The following is a 19790-nucleotide window of genomic DNA, read 5'->3' as shown; positions in this document are numbered from 1 at the left end:
TAAAGTGATTCAGATGAAAATCATAGAAGCTCGGTAAATGTTAAAGAATGCGTTAGAGTGAGTTAAAAAATAAATTTTAAAGTTTATGCAGTAAGAAGCTAAATTGATAAGTATGCATTGCACTTTAAAAATGTAAAATGCTTTTAGTAAATAAATATGTGAATTTAATTAATAATATTAACTTTGAGCTATAGCAGTAATGATTTTGAACAGTTATACCAGATATTGGGCCACCATGTAGTATTGTTGAATTAAATCAAGTAGGGAAAAATAGATATGGAAAAAAAGAAATGCAATACTAAAATACGTGACAGAGAAAATAAAAGATAAGATAATGACAAATGGGAAACAGAAGAAACATTTGATGTAAGCAGTGAAAAAATAGAAACTGAGTATAGAAATTGTTACAATGTAAAATGACTGGTTAGTAAAGGAACACTAGCATAGATATGGAGAAATGTAAAGTAAAGCATAATATGGAGCTAAAGAAATTTATTAGAATAACACTAAATAAATAGAAAATTAAACATATTTACATATGATAAAATGATTATGAATTAGAGAAAAATAAACTGTTAAAACCGTAAGGGGAAGAAAATAGATGAGAGGAGTCTCCATTTGATGGAGAAAAAATGGGAAAGAAGGAAAGACTTTTATGAGCTAAATTCCATATATTAATTAAGAGGACATAGGGATGGACTTTGGGGGACTGTGGTCTCTTACCTACTAGACATCTCTGAGTGCACTGGCAAATGGAAAAGGTGTTTGAAAAACACAATGGACAAACTGTTGGCTGTGGACATTTGTGAAAGCAGTGAGGCAGACACTGCATGCCCAGGAATTACTGAGGACTGGAAAGGCTACTTATGTTCAGAGACACTAAAAAGAGGCAAACAAGCTAATGATGAACTGATCAAAGAGAAAAAGCGCTCCACCAGAACTTTACAACAGCTCAATGAAAGAAGCCAGCACTAAGAGAGAAGGGGGAAACACTGTGCCCTGATATGGACACCACAGAAAAGACTACACCAATCTATGAACCAGTTGTCTTCTCAGGGTGTGAGGAGGGGGAGTCTGGCAGTCCATCTCAAAGCAGTCAACCTATAGTCCAAATTGAGTACAATGCGACCACTCAGAGGGCAAAATAAGAGCAAAAGTGTAGCTACCCATTCTTGTATCAAATCAGACTCCTGTCAATTTGATAAAAAGAAAAGTATCATGTAAAGTGGAAGAAAAGTCTTAGATGATAATGTACAATGAAACTTTAAATGTGTAAGGTTGAAATGATAAATTATGAAGAATGTTAAATTATTTTGGTTCATTTTCATAGATTAACTCATAGAGATTATTGAACATAAGAGGATAAATTATAATGCATGGTGGTGATAAAAAAGATAATAAAAAACAGTTTTTGATAACAAAAAATAATTTGGGTTAGAAGTTGATGGAATTAAATATTTAAGTTAAAAATTAGGGAAAACTTATTTTGAGTAAACTAAACCAAGATTTGAGAGAAAAATTATGTCAGAGATTAAGACAGAAAAGTGATTTATACTTGAAGGGAATGAAAAAAAAAAAAGTGAAATGAACTCACAGTACTGAATAGGTCAAAAAGTAACTATTCTAAATGTACTAAAAGAATACTTGAAAGAGAAAAGTGTTTAAAAACAGAAAATAGGTTGTTTTACATATGTGAAGAAATAATTAAAAGCAAAAAGGATTAAGGACTAAAGATGAATAATCAGATCAGATAGAGAGGAACCTATAAAGAAATCCAGTGATTTTTCAGTCAACTTGTAGAAAATTACAACAAAAGTTTATGAATAACCAGTTTGATGAGAGAACAGGAAGGAATTAGGAGCTGAAAATGCTGAAAAGTGAAAAATGTTAATTAATAGAAAATGCAAAATAAGAAATGGCTCAGAAATAAGAAATTACTTAGGTGTCAAATTTTAATAATGATTAACAGTTCAGGACATTAAGGGAAAACAAAATTAGCCAGCATAGGGAGGATTAATTAAAATTAAACCAGATGCAGGTCTGTTATATGCTGGAATAGGCATTATTGAAACTTTTGAGAACATAGCAATAATAGAAACATTTAGATATGTTATGGCATTTCTAAGTAAAGTCAATTTCAATTCGGTTGTGATGGTGTAGGTGACTGATGAAATGGATTCTATTTGAATTTGATTTGAATTTAAATTTTGATTATGACATTAGTCAAAACAGGCAAAAGTAAATGTTGTAAAGTTTATGATTTAAGAACAGTCAGTGATAGAGAATTTCTTAGCAGAGGTTCCTAACACGCACTGTTCTTAAATTTTTTAGTTTGGATGCCAACTATGTTAAAGTAATTAATTGATTTCTGTTTAGGTTATTAACAGAGGAGGGTAGACACTTGATTACACTTAAAGTAAATAGGCTGATTTACATAGTTACATACGTTAGAATGCATAAAAGAATTTAGAATATTTCGTGATGGATATTGTAACGTGTAGGATTTAGTTATCTGCAGGTACATCTAGCTTAAGCTAAGTAAAAGACAGAAATAAATTTTTTAGGGATGATGGGTATAGTGTTAACAAGATTCTGTATCTATTCAAGATGCAATAATAACTGTTAAGCTGCTAAATAAGAAATTGATTTTGCTTTAAAGAAAATAAAGTAGCAGGTCTAACATTATAGTACAAATAAACAACGTACTAGTCTTTATGAACATGTGTAGCATCAAAGGGAAGCAAAAAAAGATAGATATGATTTTTGTAATAGGAAGTACAGATTGTTGATACAACAGCATTTCTAGATATTGGCATTTGAAATGTACATGGTTTGAATCAAGGGTGAAGTGGTAAGGAAAATTGGGCAGCAAGGATAATGATCTCATTTCTGAATGCAGTAATTATTGAATTGTTGTCCACATGTGACATTTTTGCAAAGTAGAATGTGAGTAGAGGAACAACAATAGATCTAATGGGTTATTCAAGAACTTGATAGTGGATGTTGTGATATAATAAAACTAGCTTAGGGCAAGAGATACAAACTTTTGGAAATAACAGTTGTGGTAAATGAGTGAAAGTAATTCCATCAGCAGAGCAGGGAAGAAGAAACAGTTACTATATTTATGACAAGAGAAGTAAGTCTCATATTTGGAATACCTTCAGAAATAAGTTTAATGTGTCTGCATTTATAAATAAATTAGAGTAAATAAAGTCAATTAAAGTAAATAAAGGTAATTAAGTAGATAATTAAGTAGATATATAATTCAGTGAATAGATAAATAAATGAATTGAAAAAGTATTGGAAATAAAGAAAATTGAGAAATTACACATAATTGTAAGGAATGATTGAAAGAGCTAAAGATGATTCATCAAGGCCTAGTTTAACAAGATGTGTAAAATAATAAACTTGACTGGATTGCTTTGTTACCTTGTTGCATTAACAAGTGATTGCATGAAAACTGACAGAAACAAGCAACTAACATTGCATGAAGTACTATTGGGTCGACCCTTGCATGTAATCATGTATTTAACCTTGTGGAATGTTTGGAGAACATTTATAATGCATTGGAAGGAAGTTTGGTCTTTTATGAGGAAATTAACTGCCATGTGCAAAGCGATATCTGTACAGGAAACCAGAAGCAGGAGATTAATTCGGTGATCGAGTATATCTGAGGTGTTCTGGAGAAAGTGGAGTGAAGTCAGGAGAAATGGACCTTATGCCAAGGTTACCAAAGGGGATGCCATCAACTGGGTACCATCGGGACCACAGCACAAGACAGCCAAAGGAAAAAACTCCAACAAGAGAAAGTTAACGGGAAACAGAGGAGGCAGAAAATCCCAAAGCTCAAACCAACGAAGTGCAAAGTGTGGCTGAAGCAGTTCATCAGAACAGTTAAAAGAGTAATTCTGATTATATACCCGAGTGAGAAATACAGAAGGTGCCACAAATTCAAGTGATGATAATCACCACAACTTCAGGTTATAGACTCTCAACATAAAGTCTTTAGCAACACTTTTTAAGGCTAGAACGAAACAAAGAATGCTCGCAAGTATGTGCCAGATTTAGGGTCAAAAAGATGAACTAGTGCTAAAAATTTTTATAGTTTAGATAAAGAAGAGGATGATGAAGAGGATCCATGCCTTGGGTGTGAAGTGCTAGTAACCTCTACCCCAAAACGGCGGCTCTCTACGATACGCAAAGTATCTGAGCTGAAGATCAACGTACTCTACGGATTATGTTTTGTGGGTGTTAGATTAGAATATTGTGTTGTGACCCTAGATTGGGAGATTGTGCATGTTTATTTTTTGTTTTAGTTTTATTCTTTACTGTATGTTAAATAATCATGACCCCCAGAAGCAAATAGATAACTAATTGTATGCTTAAAATACTACTTTTTATGATATCAACAAAATAGAATCAAGTCTTTTACTGTGTCCTCGTCAATAGTGGGCACAGAGGTTTGGCGTGATTCTATTCCAAAGTGCAATTACATGATCTGGTCATTTGTAATAATACTGTGACAAGTATTTGTCATTAGGTAGTATGGCTAAGGGCTAGATCATGGAGTTGCACTATGGGCCAAAAGCAAGAAGATTAAGACTTGAAGTCTTAAGAGGAGGGATTATATGAAGTGGATTTTATACTCTTTAAAGTGTGAAGTTAATCTATATATTCAAATTATATGTGTATAATTTGCTTGTAGATTTGCCTACCATTAAAACAATTAAAGTGTTATGTAAGGGGAAAGGGCCTGAGGAAACCACTAAGGGTCACGAGAAGTGGATGAGAAGAGAGCAGGAGAAAGCCTGAGTAAGCAACTAAGGTGTCTCAGGAAATGGATAAGAATAGAGCAACATATGTGTAAACAGAGACGTATAGATGAATAAGATATATGGTTAACAGGTTGGGGTCAAGGGTTAAACTAGGGGGATCTTGTGTGACAAGTATAGAACAATGTGAAGAGTAGCTGCAGACTTGTATATAAGCAGGCCAGACCATCAGTGAGTCAGAATTTTTCAGACAGAGATGCTACTGGGGTCTCCTGAAAGTTCTCCTTTGTTGTCGACAATAAAGTATATTCTTCTGATATTCATAACCTCCAGACTGAGTTTGATTTAGTAAGAGAAGAACCAAGAAAACCACCACACAGCCTGCCAGCGGGAGCTCCGTCATCAGCTCCTCCGCCAGAGCAGCTTTACTTCGGCCAGGCCATCTCGGACATACCGCTGGACCCCATCACTCTATTGTAGTTAAAACATGATATTTAATACATCTTGTGAATATCTAACAGACAGTTTTTTGTCTTATAAATCTATTATTTGTTTTCAGGTGTATTATTTTGGCATTATTATTTTGTTACCTTTTATAATGGTCTTTAATTATGTTACCGTGTTGTACGCTGTTTGTCTTTTACCAAATTGTTTGACGTAATCTTTATTTCTTATCATGTATGTCTTTATTTCTTATTGTGTGTATAATTACTATTGTAGTTTAATAATTCTTAGAATCAAAGACATGTGTCAGTGTATAATAACTCATTTTAATTCACATTTATATGAATATATGTGTACATTTTCTTAAATCAAAAATGTAGATTTATAATATTAATATAATATTAATTAAATCATTTTATTGTTAATGTACAGTGAAACCGATGAATCCATGGTGAGGTAAGTGACGTTATAAAGTACACTGCTGATCCATTTGAAGAAGTACCCGACTTGTGTCCTTGCATCCTCGGGAGTTCGTTCTTCCAAATCTGAACTTGGCAAGTCTGAACTTCCAAGGACGCAAGTTCGAACTTTGCGTACTTGGTATTGAGAAACAGCCATTGCCTTTGATTTCAGGGGCTTAACTTTCTATTAAAGACACCACATTATTTTTTATGACAACTAAAAATTTTTTTAATAAAACTTTTGTTTTTTTAATGCCTTTTTAAGCCACGGGTTTTGTCAAGTCATCATTTTATCATGATCAGAGAACTTGCTAATATGAGTTTGTAAAACAAACCTGACATAAACATCTGATTAGACCTAATGAGTGTCAGCACATCTGTCCGTTCATCAGTGGTCGTGATAGCTGGCCACTGATCTGCAGACAGCAGATGATTTTGGCCAGCGGATGAAAGCAGATGATGATGATTCACATTATTGTTTTAGCTGTCTGACTCATCTTCAGGAGCGCTTCAATGTCTGTGGAAGTAATTTTGCAAGCACAGGTCTCACCCATTCACTCAGTGAAATGGCATGCTAACAACACATTATGTTTGTTCATTTTTAGACTGATTGTTCATAGCAGATGTTGAAGTATAGTTTGTTTAACAGTAGGTCTTAAAGATGAAGCATTCTTTACAGTGCAGAGCCGTCTCAATGTGTGGCTTTGTGGTGTTTCAAAAGCCTGACATGTCAGTCTGATGCTGACCAATGAGGTTTTTCTGTTTGGGCAGCAAGCAGGAGAGGTGTTTAATAAGCATTTTTGTGAATATTCAAAACCACTACTTGCTTAAGTAACACCGACACCTATGTTTGGTTAAAGACAAACAAAACACTGTATAGAAACATGTTAGATACCTCTTTTCATAGAACCCCTTAGCAACTACCCTTAAAATTATTGTAACATCATAGCAACAGGCTAAGAAAACACATAGAACACATTAGCTTTTACATAGCATGCTGCTAACTGTTAGAACACCTTAGCAACAACCCAGTTTATCAAACAGTCTTAAAATTCTGTCTGCATGCATCTTGAATATACTGTAGTCAGAACCTCTTAGCAACCACATAGCATTATACGAAAAACTGTCAGAGCATCTTAGTAACCACATAGAAAACATGCTAAAAACAGTCTGACCTCCTTAGCAGCGGCATACTTTAAAAACACCCTTAACATAGAGTGGAGGAACTATGACGTCACTTTGTAGGCTACTGGGCTGCTAGCATAAAACGGGTTCCCTCGTGAAAATCCCTATAGAATTTTCCCATAGGCTTTTCAAAGATTGCAAATAATAAGCTCTGGTCAAACACTGTTCATTACAATTACACGTTTTGTCCAGTCGGATAATCCTCACTTGAAAATACAACTTTGAGCACTTTTGGATCTTAAATGTAAACGCAAGAACCGAAAACCTAACATTAGGCCATAAACGGACTACACTGACTTCAGGGCGCTTGTCTGTGACGTCAGCACCACCCCACTACAGACTACTTTTCAAGCTTATTTTTAGAAATGTGCTCCATGACAAAGAGTCAATCTCTTTGTTTATTATATTATAATCCACATATAAAATAAACAAATAAAAATGTCAAAACACATAAACCTATAAGCCTTTTGGATCGTTTTTACGTGGGAAATATTTGTTTTGCTTTAAAGTCGTTCTGTTTTAAAACTGTGTGTACAAATCTGCCTACATAGTATTATCATCAGACATATTTAAATAAGTGTATCGCTCGGGTCCTCACAGCCTGCTTACCTACAGACGACAGCAATGAGGCGTGAGGAGAAGTCTATCAAATGCCTGCAAGTTCCATCACGGACACAAAACAACATTCAATATTCCTTTTTTGTCACGAAGTACAATAAAAAAGCAGCCCATACAGTTACATCTGCTATAGATTTCATGGAGGAGTGTAAATATTGCAGTTATGACAGAGTTAATTGTGTTCAGATGAAGAAAAAAAGACAAAAAATCACTTGATCATGTTAAAATGACAGTTAACATGCATGTATTTTTACACATTTATTCACACGTTTGCAATACTGAGAGCAGGAAAAAGGCAGGCTGCACTAGTAAGCAGTATCTTCATAATATTGTTTATTAAAATAAATGATCAACAAATGAATCTGTCTCGACAGGCTTTACAAGTGAAGGCATTATCTACACACAAGCTGAATTCCCAATTACTACAAACTATATAATACTATTCATGAAAATACCTAAATAACAGACAAATCCAAACGCCCATCCCGAGCAAGGTGCGCTCTAGACCAGATCAGCTCAATGACGTATAATGTCCCCGACACCGCCTGTAGTCCCATTTAGCAACTTGATAGCATTCGTCTTTTTAAAGTAGCATAACCGATTTAAAAAATCAAGAGTGTGCTGTAACTGATGTGTTTTATGTAGTAGAACAAAATGTGAAAGTATTTTGAGTTTGTGTTTGCCACGAACCTTATTTAAGCGATTTTACTGAAACCCCATCGAGAAAACCCATTGACTTTGGGACGAGGGAACTGGAACTGCTAAAATGCTAAATCGCTTCCGGGTTTTTGCATACAAATTGACGTCATAGTTCCTATACTCTATTCTAACTGCATGCATACTGAAAGCAGTCAGAACATCTTAGCAACCACATAGCATCATGTTAAAAAAATCTGAACATCTTGTAACTGCATAAAAACATGCTACTGTCAAACCACCTTAGCAACCACATAGCAACTTGCTAAAACATTCAAAACACCTTAGAAACTTCATAGCAATATGCTAAAACTGTCAAACACCATAGCAACCACATAGCAACATGATAAAAGCAGTGCTCCGTAGCAACCTAATAACATCATAATATATAGTCAAAACACCTTAGAAGCTGCATAGCAACATGCTTAAACTGTCAGAACACCTTAGCAACAACCTACTTTATAAACACCCTTTAAATTCTAACTGCATACTAAAAATAGTCAGAATATCTTAGCAACCACATAGCATCTTGTTTAAACAATCAGATCATCTTAGTAACTGCATAGCAACTAAAAACTGTCAAACCACCTTAGCAACCACATAGCATCATTCTTAAACATTCAGAGCCCTTTAGCACCTTTATAGCAATATAGACTGTCAAAACACCTTAGTAACCTATTAGCAACATACTAAAAACAGTCAGACCTTTATAGCAACCACATAACATCTTATTAAACAGTCAAAACACAGTAGAAAATGCATAGTGACATGTTAAAACTGTCAGAACACCTCATCAATAGCAACAAGCTAAAACAGTTAGACCATCTTAGCAGTCATATTGCATTGTGCTAAAAACAAGACTTTAGCAACTGCATAGCGCAACATACTAAAAACTCTCCATAGCAACCACATAATGTCATATTGAATACAAAACACCTTAGAATGGCATAGCTACTTGCTAAAAATAGTCAAAACATCTTAGTAACCACACATGTGCTAAAAACAGTCAGACCATCTTAGCAACTGCATAGAAGCATTTTAAAAACAGACAGAACACCTTATCAGCTGCATAACAACATTATACTGTCACAACCAGAGGTGTGGACTCGAGTCATGTGACTTGGACTCGAGTCAGACTCGAGTCATGAATTTGATGACTTTAGACTCGACTTGACAAAATATAAAAAGACTTGCAACTCGACTTGGACTTGAACATAAATGACTTGGACTTTGACTAGGACTTGCCCCTATTGACTTGTAAAGACTTGCTGCTTCCCATGAAAAGCCCAACGATAAAAAAAGTATGTTGACATGGACCGCTCTCTCTCTCTCCCCGTTTATGTGTGCGTGTGTGTGACAGCATGCGCGCGCGTGTGTGTGAGCATGCGCGCTTTCGGCATGACGTCCAATCGAAGCACGGTAGATTGTTTTGATTCGACAGTATCCAACGTGACTACTATGAGGCGCCGGAGTGGACAAAAGTCAAGCGAACGCAGAGAGAATTTGAATTTGAACTTGAGATCGAGCCAATACTCGCGTGCCAATACTCGTTCTCTCTCTCTCTCTCTCTCTCTCTCTCTCTCTCTCTCTCACACATACAACATACACCTCTCTCTCTCTCTCTCTCTCTCTCTCTCTCTCTCTCTCTCTCGTGCATTCAGTCTCTTTGCGTTCGCTTGACTTTTGTTTACGATGAGGTCTCATACCTTTAGTGCTTTTGCTCTCACGGGATCCTCCTTTTAAACTGACCCTTCGCTAAGCCACGCCCAAAAACCGCCACCCACCAATCGCGGCTTACCAATCGTAGCTACGGGCAGAGGCTCTGTCAAGCTTTCGAGCGAGGGAAACAAGCCAAATCGTTGCGCAATTGGATTGTGAAAATCTGACACCCGCTATCCTAAAAGTTTGGACTGGGTGGTGGGATTTTTTCCCTTTTCAAAACCAAAGCCCAAGAGGAGAAATGCCAGCGTGGATCAAGCTGTGTGAGGGGCGGTAAAGGAGTTAAGCTAAGTTGGTTTTGTTTTCGATATTCACATTCAATGATAGGTGGCAATAACTCACACTCCTCTTATCCTAAACAGATCTAAACTGTGTTTCTTTTAAAAAAATAAATAAAAAAAACAAAGCAGGTTATGCTTCCCAGCGGTCTTTTTCTTTTTTTCCACTCGATATTATGAGCCAGGGCTCGACAATAAGGACTGCCCGATGGCCCGGGGCCAGCGTGCGAGACACTCGGGCCAGTGTACAAAATGTTACTGGCTCGATCGGGCCAGCTGCTGCCTTTTTGCCTGCCAGATCGAGCCAGAGCTGCGTGCTGCGACTGTCTGTCAATTGTGTGCAAATACAATCTTACGGTGCTTTCACACATAGACGTTTGTTTCGGAATCTGTCTCGTTTCACCCGTTAGCGCGTTTTTTAGCATATATCCAGCAGTTGCGCTCGCTTCCGCGCCAAATCAATCAGTCCAAGATCGCCTGAATGAGACGCGGTCTCTGTCCTATTGAGCGTATCGATTGTAGCGAGAAAACAAAACAATGCAACGAACTAACGACCCAGGCTATATCACAGTGTATCATGATCGTGTAATAGCCATATATACGGCTATATAAAGAGGGAATGATGAGCAGGGCGAGATGTCATTCTTACCGGTAAATGCGAAAGTGAAAGCATCCTGAAATATTACCGAGAGCTGTTTATCCAGCCTGATCTCGGTTTATCCGTCAGGAAAATTGACCGAAATTACTATCTGTTAATTTTTCCATATTTTAATCGTATAATATGTTGTATTAGGCCTGTTGTTTTGTTCATTTCCGCACTGACAGCTCGAAAGAAAGATTTACATTGATCTGATGCAGTCTCGGTTCATCTGCTATGTCTCTTTATAATTAAGCCTAAAATACAGAATTATAGTCAACGTTTCTTTAATAGATTGATTAATTCAATTGATCGATTTCTACAAAACCTGACAATTGAAATGAGGCTCTGTATATATGAGAAAGTCTGACCTCGATTTGTATTTGGTGACGATGTCAGTGGGTTGTTAAAATTAAAGTGCACATTTTCACTTATAAAATATTCTATACACAATGCACAAAAGTTTGGGGTCAGTGTGATTAAATATGTTAAAACAAGCTTCTTCTGCTCACCAGGGCTGCAATTATTTCATCATAAATACAAATTGTGAAATGTTGCACTATAAAATAACTGTTCAAAAGTAGTTTATCATTTAATTTATTAATTTATTCCAGTGATTTTAAAGATGAGATTTCAGCTTCATTACTCCAGTCACATGATCCTTCAGAAATCACTAATATTAATTATTATTATATTTATAAATGGTAATAGTTATAAAATCAATAATGTCTGGAGTAATTATTTTATTTGAAACTAAATACAATAACAAAGCAGTTATTTAAAATTTTTATAAATATTTAACAATTACACCTTTTTTACATTTATAAATATAGCCTTGATGAACTGAATAGTTTTCCTTAAACATTTTAAAAATTACCGTAAATATATATACAGATTTATTAGCCCCCTTTTGTTTTTTGTTTTTTGTTTTTAAAACATTTCCTAAATGATGTTTAACAAAGCAAAGAAATGTTGATATTTTGTCTGATAATAATCTTATTTGTTTTATTTTGGCTAGAATAAAAACATTTTTTTTTAACCATTTTAAGGTAAAATTTATTAGCCTCTTAAGCTAATTGTTTTTCAGACTGTCTACAGAACAAACCATCATTATACAATAACTAGCCTAATTACCCTAACCTGCCTAGTTAACCTAATTACCGTAGTTAAGCCTTTAAATGTCACTTTAAGCTGTATAGAAGTGTCTTGAAGAATATCTAGTCTAATATTATTTACAGTCATCATGACAAAGATAAAATAAATCAGTTATTAGAGATGAGTTATTAAAACTATTATGTTTAGAAATGTGCTGAGAAAATCTGTTCTCTGTTAAATAGAAATTGGGGGAAAAAATAAACAGGGGTGCTAATAATTTAGGGGGACTAATAATTCTGAAATCAACTGTGTGTGTGTGTGTGTGTGTGTGTGTGTGTGTGTATACACACACACACACACACACGCACATTCAAATAGCGATTAACTTCTTTTTTTTTTTTTTGGTGGGGCCAGTGAAAATTTGGGCTGGGCAAGTAAAAATCAGAACCACTGGCCCGATCGGGCCAGTAGAAAAAATCCTTAGCGTTGAACCCTGTGAGCACTGCTTAGTTTAAACCCTCGCTATTGTAACGCATATAAATACATACACTAATATTTGCTGGTAGGAAAAATCTATTTGTTCACTTCTGTTATTTATACTTTAATGTGCATTTCAATTTTTTTCTTCCACTTAACTGCAAATTTGAATAAAAACTGGATAAAGAGCACACAAACATGCTGACAGTAATAGGTACTGTACACTGTTATGGGTCAATGATGCTAATATTCGGCACAAATCCATCAGTTTCCTAGGTTATTAGATTATTTTATAATTTCACCTGTCCTGCTGTGCATGAACTATGCTGTTGAATGTTCAGCGTATGAGGTGGCTAGACTAACCTTGCTTCAATTTTGATAAAATTATTTTCTAATCAGTTGCTATTATGTTGTTAATATACCCCTGTAATGTATACTGCAGTCCTCTTTTGTCTGGCTTTCTCAGATATCTCACCTGTTTGCCAAAAATGACTAATTAAATCCTTGGGAATGTCTGACACCAGCGCATACACACTGTAATAGATGTGCCAGGCATGAAAGCTTGACAGGCGTAGCAACAGTAACTAAGGAGGGCAAGGCTTAGATAGTGAGATTTATTTGAAGAATGAATAGTACAGTAGGCTATAATACCTTATCAAGTGTTTCCTTATTTTTATCACAGTTACATTTCTGCTTGCATTAGTTTTTGTTTAAATGCTTTTAAAATAAAATGTATTCTTTACATCCAACATCTATTCCAGAGGTGCCTTATAGTGGTGTAAACCCCTTTACAAGGGGTGTTACCCCTGTGTAAACTCTAACCACCCCTGTGGCCAACCCGATATGATTTTGCTGTTGACATTATTTATTTAAATCTACTTACATAAATGCAATACAATGCAATATTTCAATAAATAAATAGCAGCCACTAAATTATTGTGGATTGATTGGTGCCACTGACGTAGCTGGCCTCTTCTGGCCCCCCTTAAGCAAATTTTCAGGGGGGCACCACTGGTCTATTCTCTGTCTTTAAGTGTTTGAAACTGAAAATATCTCATCATATAAAACAACCAAAAATGTTATGGTTTATTAGATTAAACATTTAATATATAAGTCTATTTTAGTATTTTGGTTATTGTTATTAAACAGTGCAGCAATATGAATCATATCAAAAAGCATGAAAGGAAGAGGGAACACGACACAAATTGTGAGTTTGCATATAATCTCTGAGAGCGCTCAAGAAAATTTGTGTGTGAGCAGTGCATATTTGAGAGCGAGAGAAAATTTGAGAACTCGCAATCAGTTTTGTCCACAAACAGAGGAAATCTGTGCACGAGCATCACACAAGGTAGAGAGCAAAGCTCTTCAACGTTATGTGAAGAAAACAACTTTATTGTTTGTATGAAGTAGCCTACTTCATTAACAATATGTGCTACCATTTTACATTGCTGCTAGACGGATTTGCAACTCCATCTCTTTAGCACACACGAGATTCAATTGACAAAATTCCAATTTCACTCAATTTAACTTTGCAGCATATACAGGAGTTGGTCTACTGCTACCACATTGAGGTTATGTAATTTTGGTTAATCACAAGTTGATCACCGAAGACATAACATAGCACAACTAAACTTAATGAATTAGACAGCAGTAGACCTGCAATTTCTGTGTGATGTGAGGCAAAATGGAGTCTTTTTTTGGTGGAACTCGTTCTTGTGCATTATGCTGTGGAGACGAGACGCAGCACTGTTCAGTACTTTTTCAGAAAATTGCATTTGTATTTTTATATATCTAAGCAATGTTCTTTAATAAAAAAGGTTTGTTTAATCAATACAGATCTTACAACCATACCTAATCTGTATATATTTTATTTTTCTGTTAAAAAAGACTCGAAAAGACTCGAAAATCAAACTGCAGGACTTTGGACTTGACTTGAGACTTGTTGCCTTTGACTCGGGACTTGACTCGGGACTTGCCTGTCTTGACTCGGGACTTGACTCGGGACTTGAGGGCAATGAATTGAGACTTACTTGTGACTTGCCAAACAATGACTTGGTCCCACCTCTGGTCACAACACCTTAGTACCACAAAGCACTTTGCGAAAAACAGACAGAACACCTTATCAGCTGCATAGCAACATGCTAAAATATATCACAACACCTTAGAAACAACATAACAACTTGCTAAAAACAATCAGAACACCTTAGCAAGTGCATAGCAACATGCTAAAAACTGTCAGACATCCATAGAAACCACATAGCAACATTCAGGTAATTGCGAGTGCATGGGCCTGCTAAAAATAGTCAGAACATTTTAGTAACCCCATAGATGCTAAAAACAGTCAGAATACATTAGCAACCACATAGCAACATGCAAAAACAGTCAAAACACCTTAGCAACCATATAGCAACATTTTTAAAAACAATTAGCCCACCTTGGCAACCACATATTAAAGCAACATGTAAAAAAAAATACCTTAGCAACTGCACAGCAACCCTTGACATTGTTTACTGTTGTACCAGCAAGCATGCCACAGTACAGTGTTTGAACTCTCTAGATTGACAATGATTACTTTTATTCTAAATGCAGTTTCTTGTATGTGTGAGCCAGATTCTGACTTGAGTTTGTTTTGCAGGTGATGGACAGGTGGATTTCGATGAGTTCATGACAATACTCGGACCTAAGCTCCTGTCCTCTGAAACACGGGAAGGCTTCCTCGGAAACACAATAGACAGTATATTCTGGCAGGTAAGAAGCCGTGGAGAACAATTTACCGGTGGTTGTGCAGGACCACACTTCAAAGAGTCTTAAAATTGCAGTATTACATAAGACGTTTCATTTGAGTGGTGCTTGTTATTCTGCCAGGCTGGATAACAGGAATGAGAGCATCTGAATGGCGGTGTATGTGGGGCTGCAGTGTGTGGGTAATGTTACATGAGTGACATTTATGAGGCGAGTGTTATTCAGCTGATCTGAGCTGCTGATAGCAGTGTTGGGCATGGCGTGATCTTTCCAAGCGGCGGGCTTGGTAAAGTTTCAGGATTGTGATGGAGCGCTGCGTGATGGTATCAGTAAAGATGAAGCAGAGCTCATGCCAGGCCTGTTTGGCTGAGACAGGAGCTGGTGACCTTGGCTGGCCCTGTCGGAGGAGTGTGACAAGCGAATCATTACAGAGGCGGCTTTCAACATTATCTCCACCCTCACTTTTAGTAACTGTTATAGCAAGTGTACGTGTAAACTAGGAGAGGTGTCTTTTGTTTACATTTCACAAAACAAAATATAAAAACAAACACTTCTATAGGCGGACCAGTTTGTTATTACCCAGCTAATGATTTTAGGTTCTAAAAACGTTTTTTTGAACATTCTCATTAACTTTTACAATGTTTTTTTTTTTTTTTTTTTTTTTACAATTTTCTTGAAATGTCTTTTAGTCCATGTAATGCCCTGCTGAAAAATCCAGTTTAAACCAGCCTAAGCTGGTTGGCTGGTTTTAGCTGGTCGACCAGGCTGCTTTTAGAGGGGTTTTGGCCACTTCCAGGCTGGTTTCCAGCCATTTCCAGCCTGGTCTTAGCTGGTCAGGCTGGGAGATGACCAGCTAAAACCAGCTTGACCAGCCTAGCCAAGCTGGAAGTCCAGTCAAAACCAGCTATATCCAGCTTAAACCAGGCTGGTCAAGCTGGTTTTAGCTGGATTTGGCTGGTCATTTTCCAGCCTGACCAGCTGTGACCAGGCTGGAAATGGTTGGAAACCAGCCTGGAAGTGGCCAAAACCCCTCTGAAACCAGCCTGGTTGACCGTCTTAAACCAGCCAACCAGCCTAGGCTGGTTTAAGCTGGATTTTTCAGCAGGGATGTTATTCAAAACGTTTTCACAAAGTATATATTTATGTTATATTATTGTTCTTAGAATGGTATTTAAAACATTATTATTATTATCTAATTCACATTAAACATTTCATAATCTCCAGCGATCTAGCAGTTGCAGATTGCTGGAGAACTACAATTCTGCCACTGAACCGAACTACAACTCCCAGAAGTCATTGTTCTAATCACTCCTGCCACAGCTGACAGTTATCTGGACACCGACGCACATACAGCTGAAGTTCATCATTGAAAGATTACTTGGACTATATAAACCACACATTTACACAAACTTTTAGTGGTGGGCAAAGTGAGGCTTCATGAAACACTGAAACAGTTGAAGCAAATGTGTCGAAGCTTTGAAATGTTTTGAAACACGTCTGTACAGTGACACCTAGTGGTAATTTTTTTATGTATTGCACTGGAACAGCTTCAGCAAAGTACCAGTTGATCAAATTGACAGTAACAGTAACATTGTTAAAATACACTTGTCAATCAAACGCATATTCGCCAGGTCTTGAAACACTTCTGAATTGACCAGTTGTTTGAATCGCTTTAGTCACATGACCTGGTGTTTAAAAAAACAACAACTTTTGTCATTTAACCTGTGTGTTTCGAAACACTTTAGTCACATGACTTGGGTGTTTCGGATCATGCTTCGGTGCAGTGTTTCGAAACACTTGTGCTTTGGGATCTCGACACTGTATCGAAACGTCAGTTTACGTCAGCCATCCCTACAAACTTTGCTGAGGCTTGATTCTGATTAGAGCATCACGTAAGTGTTATCCTTGTCTTGCCTTCCCGTGTTTTTGACCTTTGCTTTCTTTTGCTTTGCTTTAGTGGTGGGCAAAGCGAGGCTTCTGAAACAGTCGAAGATTTGAAATGTTTCGAAACCCATCTCTACAGTGACACGTAGTAGTGACTAGCATGCAGAGATAATGGGTTTGAATCCAGGGTGATGCAGCTACAGACATCAGTTTTTAAATGCTTTGTTCTTGTAACTTGTTTTGTTTTAACATTGGTCTGACATCCAAATGAATACTTTGTGAATAAATATATCTTGTTTTAGTCCTAAAGCACTAACATTGTTGGAATACATCAAGTTATAATTTCAGAGTATTTGTACTAGTCAGGATTCAAACCAAAGCCATTTGCAGCATGACACCTTTGTGCAAATGCACGGTCCACAAGGCTACATGAGTTTTTTCCAATCTTGTCAATCAAACACATATTCGCGAGGTCTTGAAATACTTCTGAAATGACAGATGGCTTGAATCTAACTTCTCAAGAATCACATAACACTGAAGATTGAGTAATGATGCTGAAAATTTTGACCTGACCCTAAAGCCTTGAATTACAAGAATAAATTACATTTTAAAATGTATTATAATACAAAACAATTAACTGTAAAATGAAAACATGAAGCGATAATGGTATGTAATAATATAATAGTTGTGAGCGGCACGGTGGCTGGGTGGTTAGAACTGTGGCCTCACAGCAGGAAGGTCACTGGTTCGAGTCTTGGCTGGGCCAGTTGGCATTTCTGTGTGGAGTTTACATGTTCTCCCCGTGTTGGCCTGGGTTTCCTCCGCGTGCTCGGCTTTCCCCCACAGACCAAAGATGTGGTATAGGTGTAATGGATGAACTAAATTGGCCTCAATGTATGAGTGTGTGTGAATGCGAGAGTGTATGGGTGGTTCCCACTGGGTTGTGACTGGAAGGGCATCCGCTAAGTAAAACATATGCCAGATTAGTTGGCGGTTCATTCTGCTGTGGCGACCTCTAATAAATCAGAGAATAAGCCAAAGAAAAATGAATGAATGAATATAATAGTTCACATTTGAACTGTTTTTTTTTTGTTTGTTTTGATTTGTTTAAATACAGTAAATGCAGTTTTGGTGAAAGAGAATTCTTTAAAAATGTTGTACGTACAATAAAAATATATACACTAATCAATTATAAAGATTATTTTATAAAAAAATTGTCAATTTAATATTTTATTTAATTTAATTGACAAGGCAAAAAAAATTATATAACTTATTTTAAATAATATTTTAATCTAATTAATAAACATAATTTTACTGTTGCACTTAAGGTAAAACAGCTATAAAATACATACATTATTTTACATCATGGCGACACGGTGGCTCAGTGGTTAGCACTATCACCGCACAGCAGGCACGTGCACACATAGGGCTCAACCTGTGCAGTGCACATGCCCTTTTTAGTCTTGGATAGAATGTGCCCTTCCAAAATGATCAAAAGTGCCCTCGCGACGCGGCACACCCTCGATCCCGTTCTTCAGTAGGCGCGCGACAACACCGCTCGAGTACGCGCGCGACAACACAGCTGATCAGAACGCGCGCCCCACCGACAACACCCACCGCTCTTCAGTACGTGCGCTTTGCATGCGCTGAGTGTGATGATTCCCTTCACTGCTGATTTAAGTGATATGTGTCCTTTTGTTGGTTTTGGACGTGGAGTGTTTGATCTTGCAGTGTTATCTGTCTATATTAATCTCGTCCCATGAGTGGCTCATTCCCGAGGTGAGGGGAAAGAATCATTGCGACAGCTCTATCCATCATCTGTGTAAAGGAGGATGAATCAACCTTCCTATTATGAAGGACGGCTTCCCTGTTATATATACACTTCCAGCCGAAACGGATGGAGAACGACTTCCTGTGTGACTTCACTAGTCCTGGTGGATGTCATTAGAGGACAGGATATTTGCCTACAGCAGTGCTCCTCAAATGACTGTGCTTTAGAATGATCATATTACATTAGACATTCTATGACTGACAAAAACTGTTTGTGTGGGTAAAGTTTGTACACACATAAAACTGATTTCTCTTACCTATTTTTCTATGTAAACTACTGTTCCAATGTTTAATGTCAGTAAGTCTAAATGCATTTATTCAGCAATGATACAATAAAATAAAATAAAAAATGTCAGTAAAGATATTTAAAAAACAAAAGTTGCACTTCCTATACAGCTGGGCAAATAAATAATAAACAATTCATCATTTTTCTCAGAAAACATATTTCTAAAGGTGTTGTTGACTTGAAATTTTCCCTGGATGTTGGTAACAACCAAAAGAAAATCCATATATGCAAAGAAAACAAATCTAATTAGTTCACAAATTAAGTTATGTACAATAAAATTAAATGACACAGGGACAAAGTATTAAACACATGAAGAAAGGGAAGCGTAGAAAGGCAGTGAAAGCCCAGACAGCAACTTAAATCTCTCAGTAGTTCTTCAGCAATCCTCAACCCTTCCTCATTGCAAATTAATATTAGCTGTTCCAGTTTAACATCTACATTAGCAGGATGATGAAGAGATGAAACCAGGGTGGACATTTCAGCAAGACAATGATCCAAACACAGCCAAGGAAACTCTCAAATTATTTCAGTGAAAGAAAATCTTGAAAAAAAAAAAGTTGTAGAATGGACCAGCCAATCACCTGACTTGAATCCAATTTAAAATACAAAATAAAGCTCAGATTTGATGGACAAGACCCACAGAACCATCAGGATTTTGACACTGTT

The 19790-nt window shown here is 36.6% G+C and overlaps 1 protein-coding gene across 4 annotated transcripts in view; it reads left to right on the top strand.

Annotated features, from left to right (window-relative positions):
* Positions 1 to 19790, top strand: part of caln1 (calneuron 1) — a 174644-nt gene that overhangs the window by 82089 nt on the left and 72765 nt on the right. For 2 of the 4 annotated variants that reach the window (XM_087283874.1, XM_087283873.1), the window contains exons 4-5: positions 15018 to 15130; positions 17082 to 17317. In XM_087283874.1, the coding sequence (XP_087140000.1) occupies positions 15018 to 15130; positions 17082 to 17105 (137 nt within the window). In that variant the 3' untranslated portion in view covers positions 17106 to 17317. Of the gene's footprint in view, positions 1 to 15017; positions 15131 to 17081; positions 17318 to 19790 lie in introns of those variants that run through there. The other 2 variants (XM_087283872.1, XM_087283871.1) reach the window with 1 other exon arrangement.

This window comes from Danio rerio, chromosome 15 (genome assembly GCF_052040795.2).
Source record: "Danio rerio strain M-AB ecotype USA chromosome 15, GRCz13ab, whole genome shotgun sequence".
Taxonomy (NCBI): Eukaryota; Metazoa; Chordata; class Actinopteri; order Cypriniformes; family Danionidae; genus Danio; species Danio rerio.
Note: the sequence above shows the minus strand (reverse complement) of the source record. Positions and strands in the feature narration are given on the sequence as shown.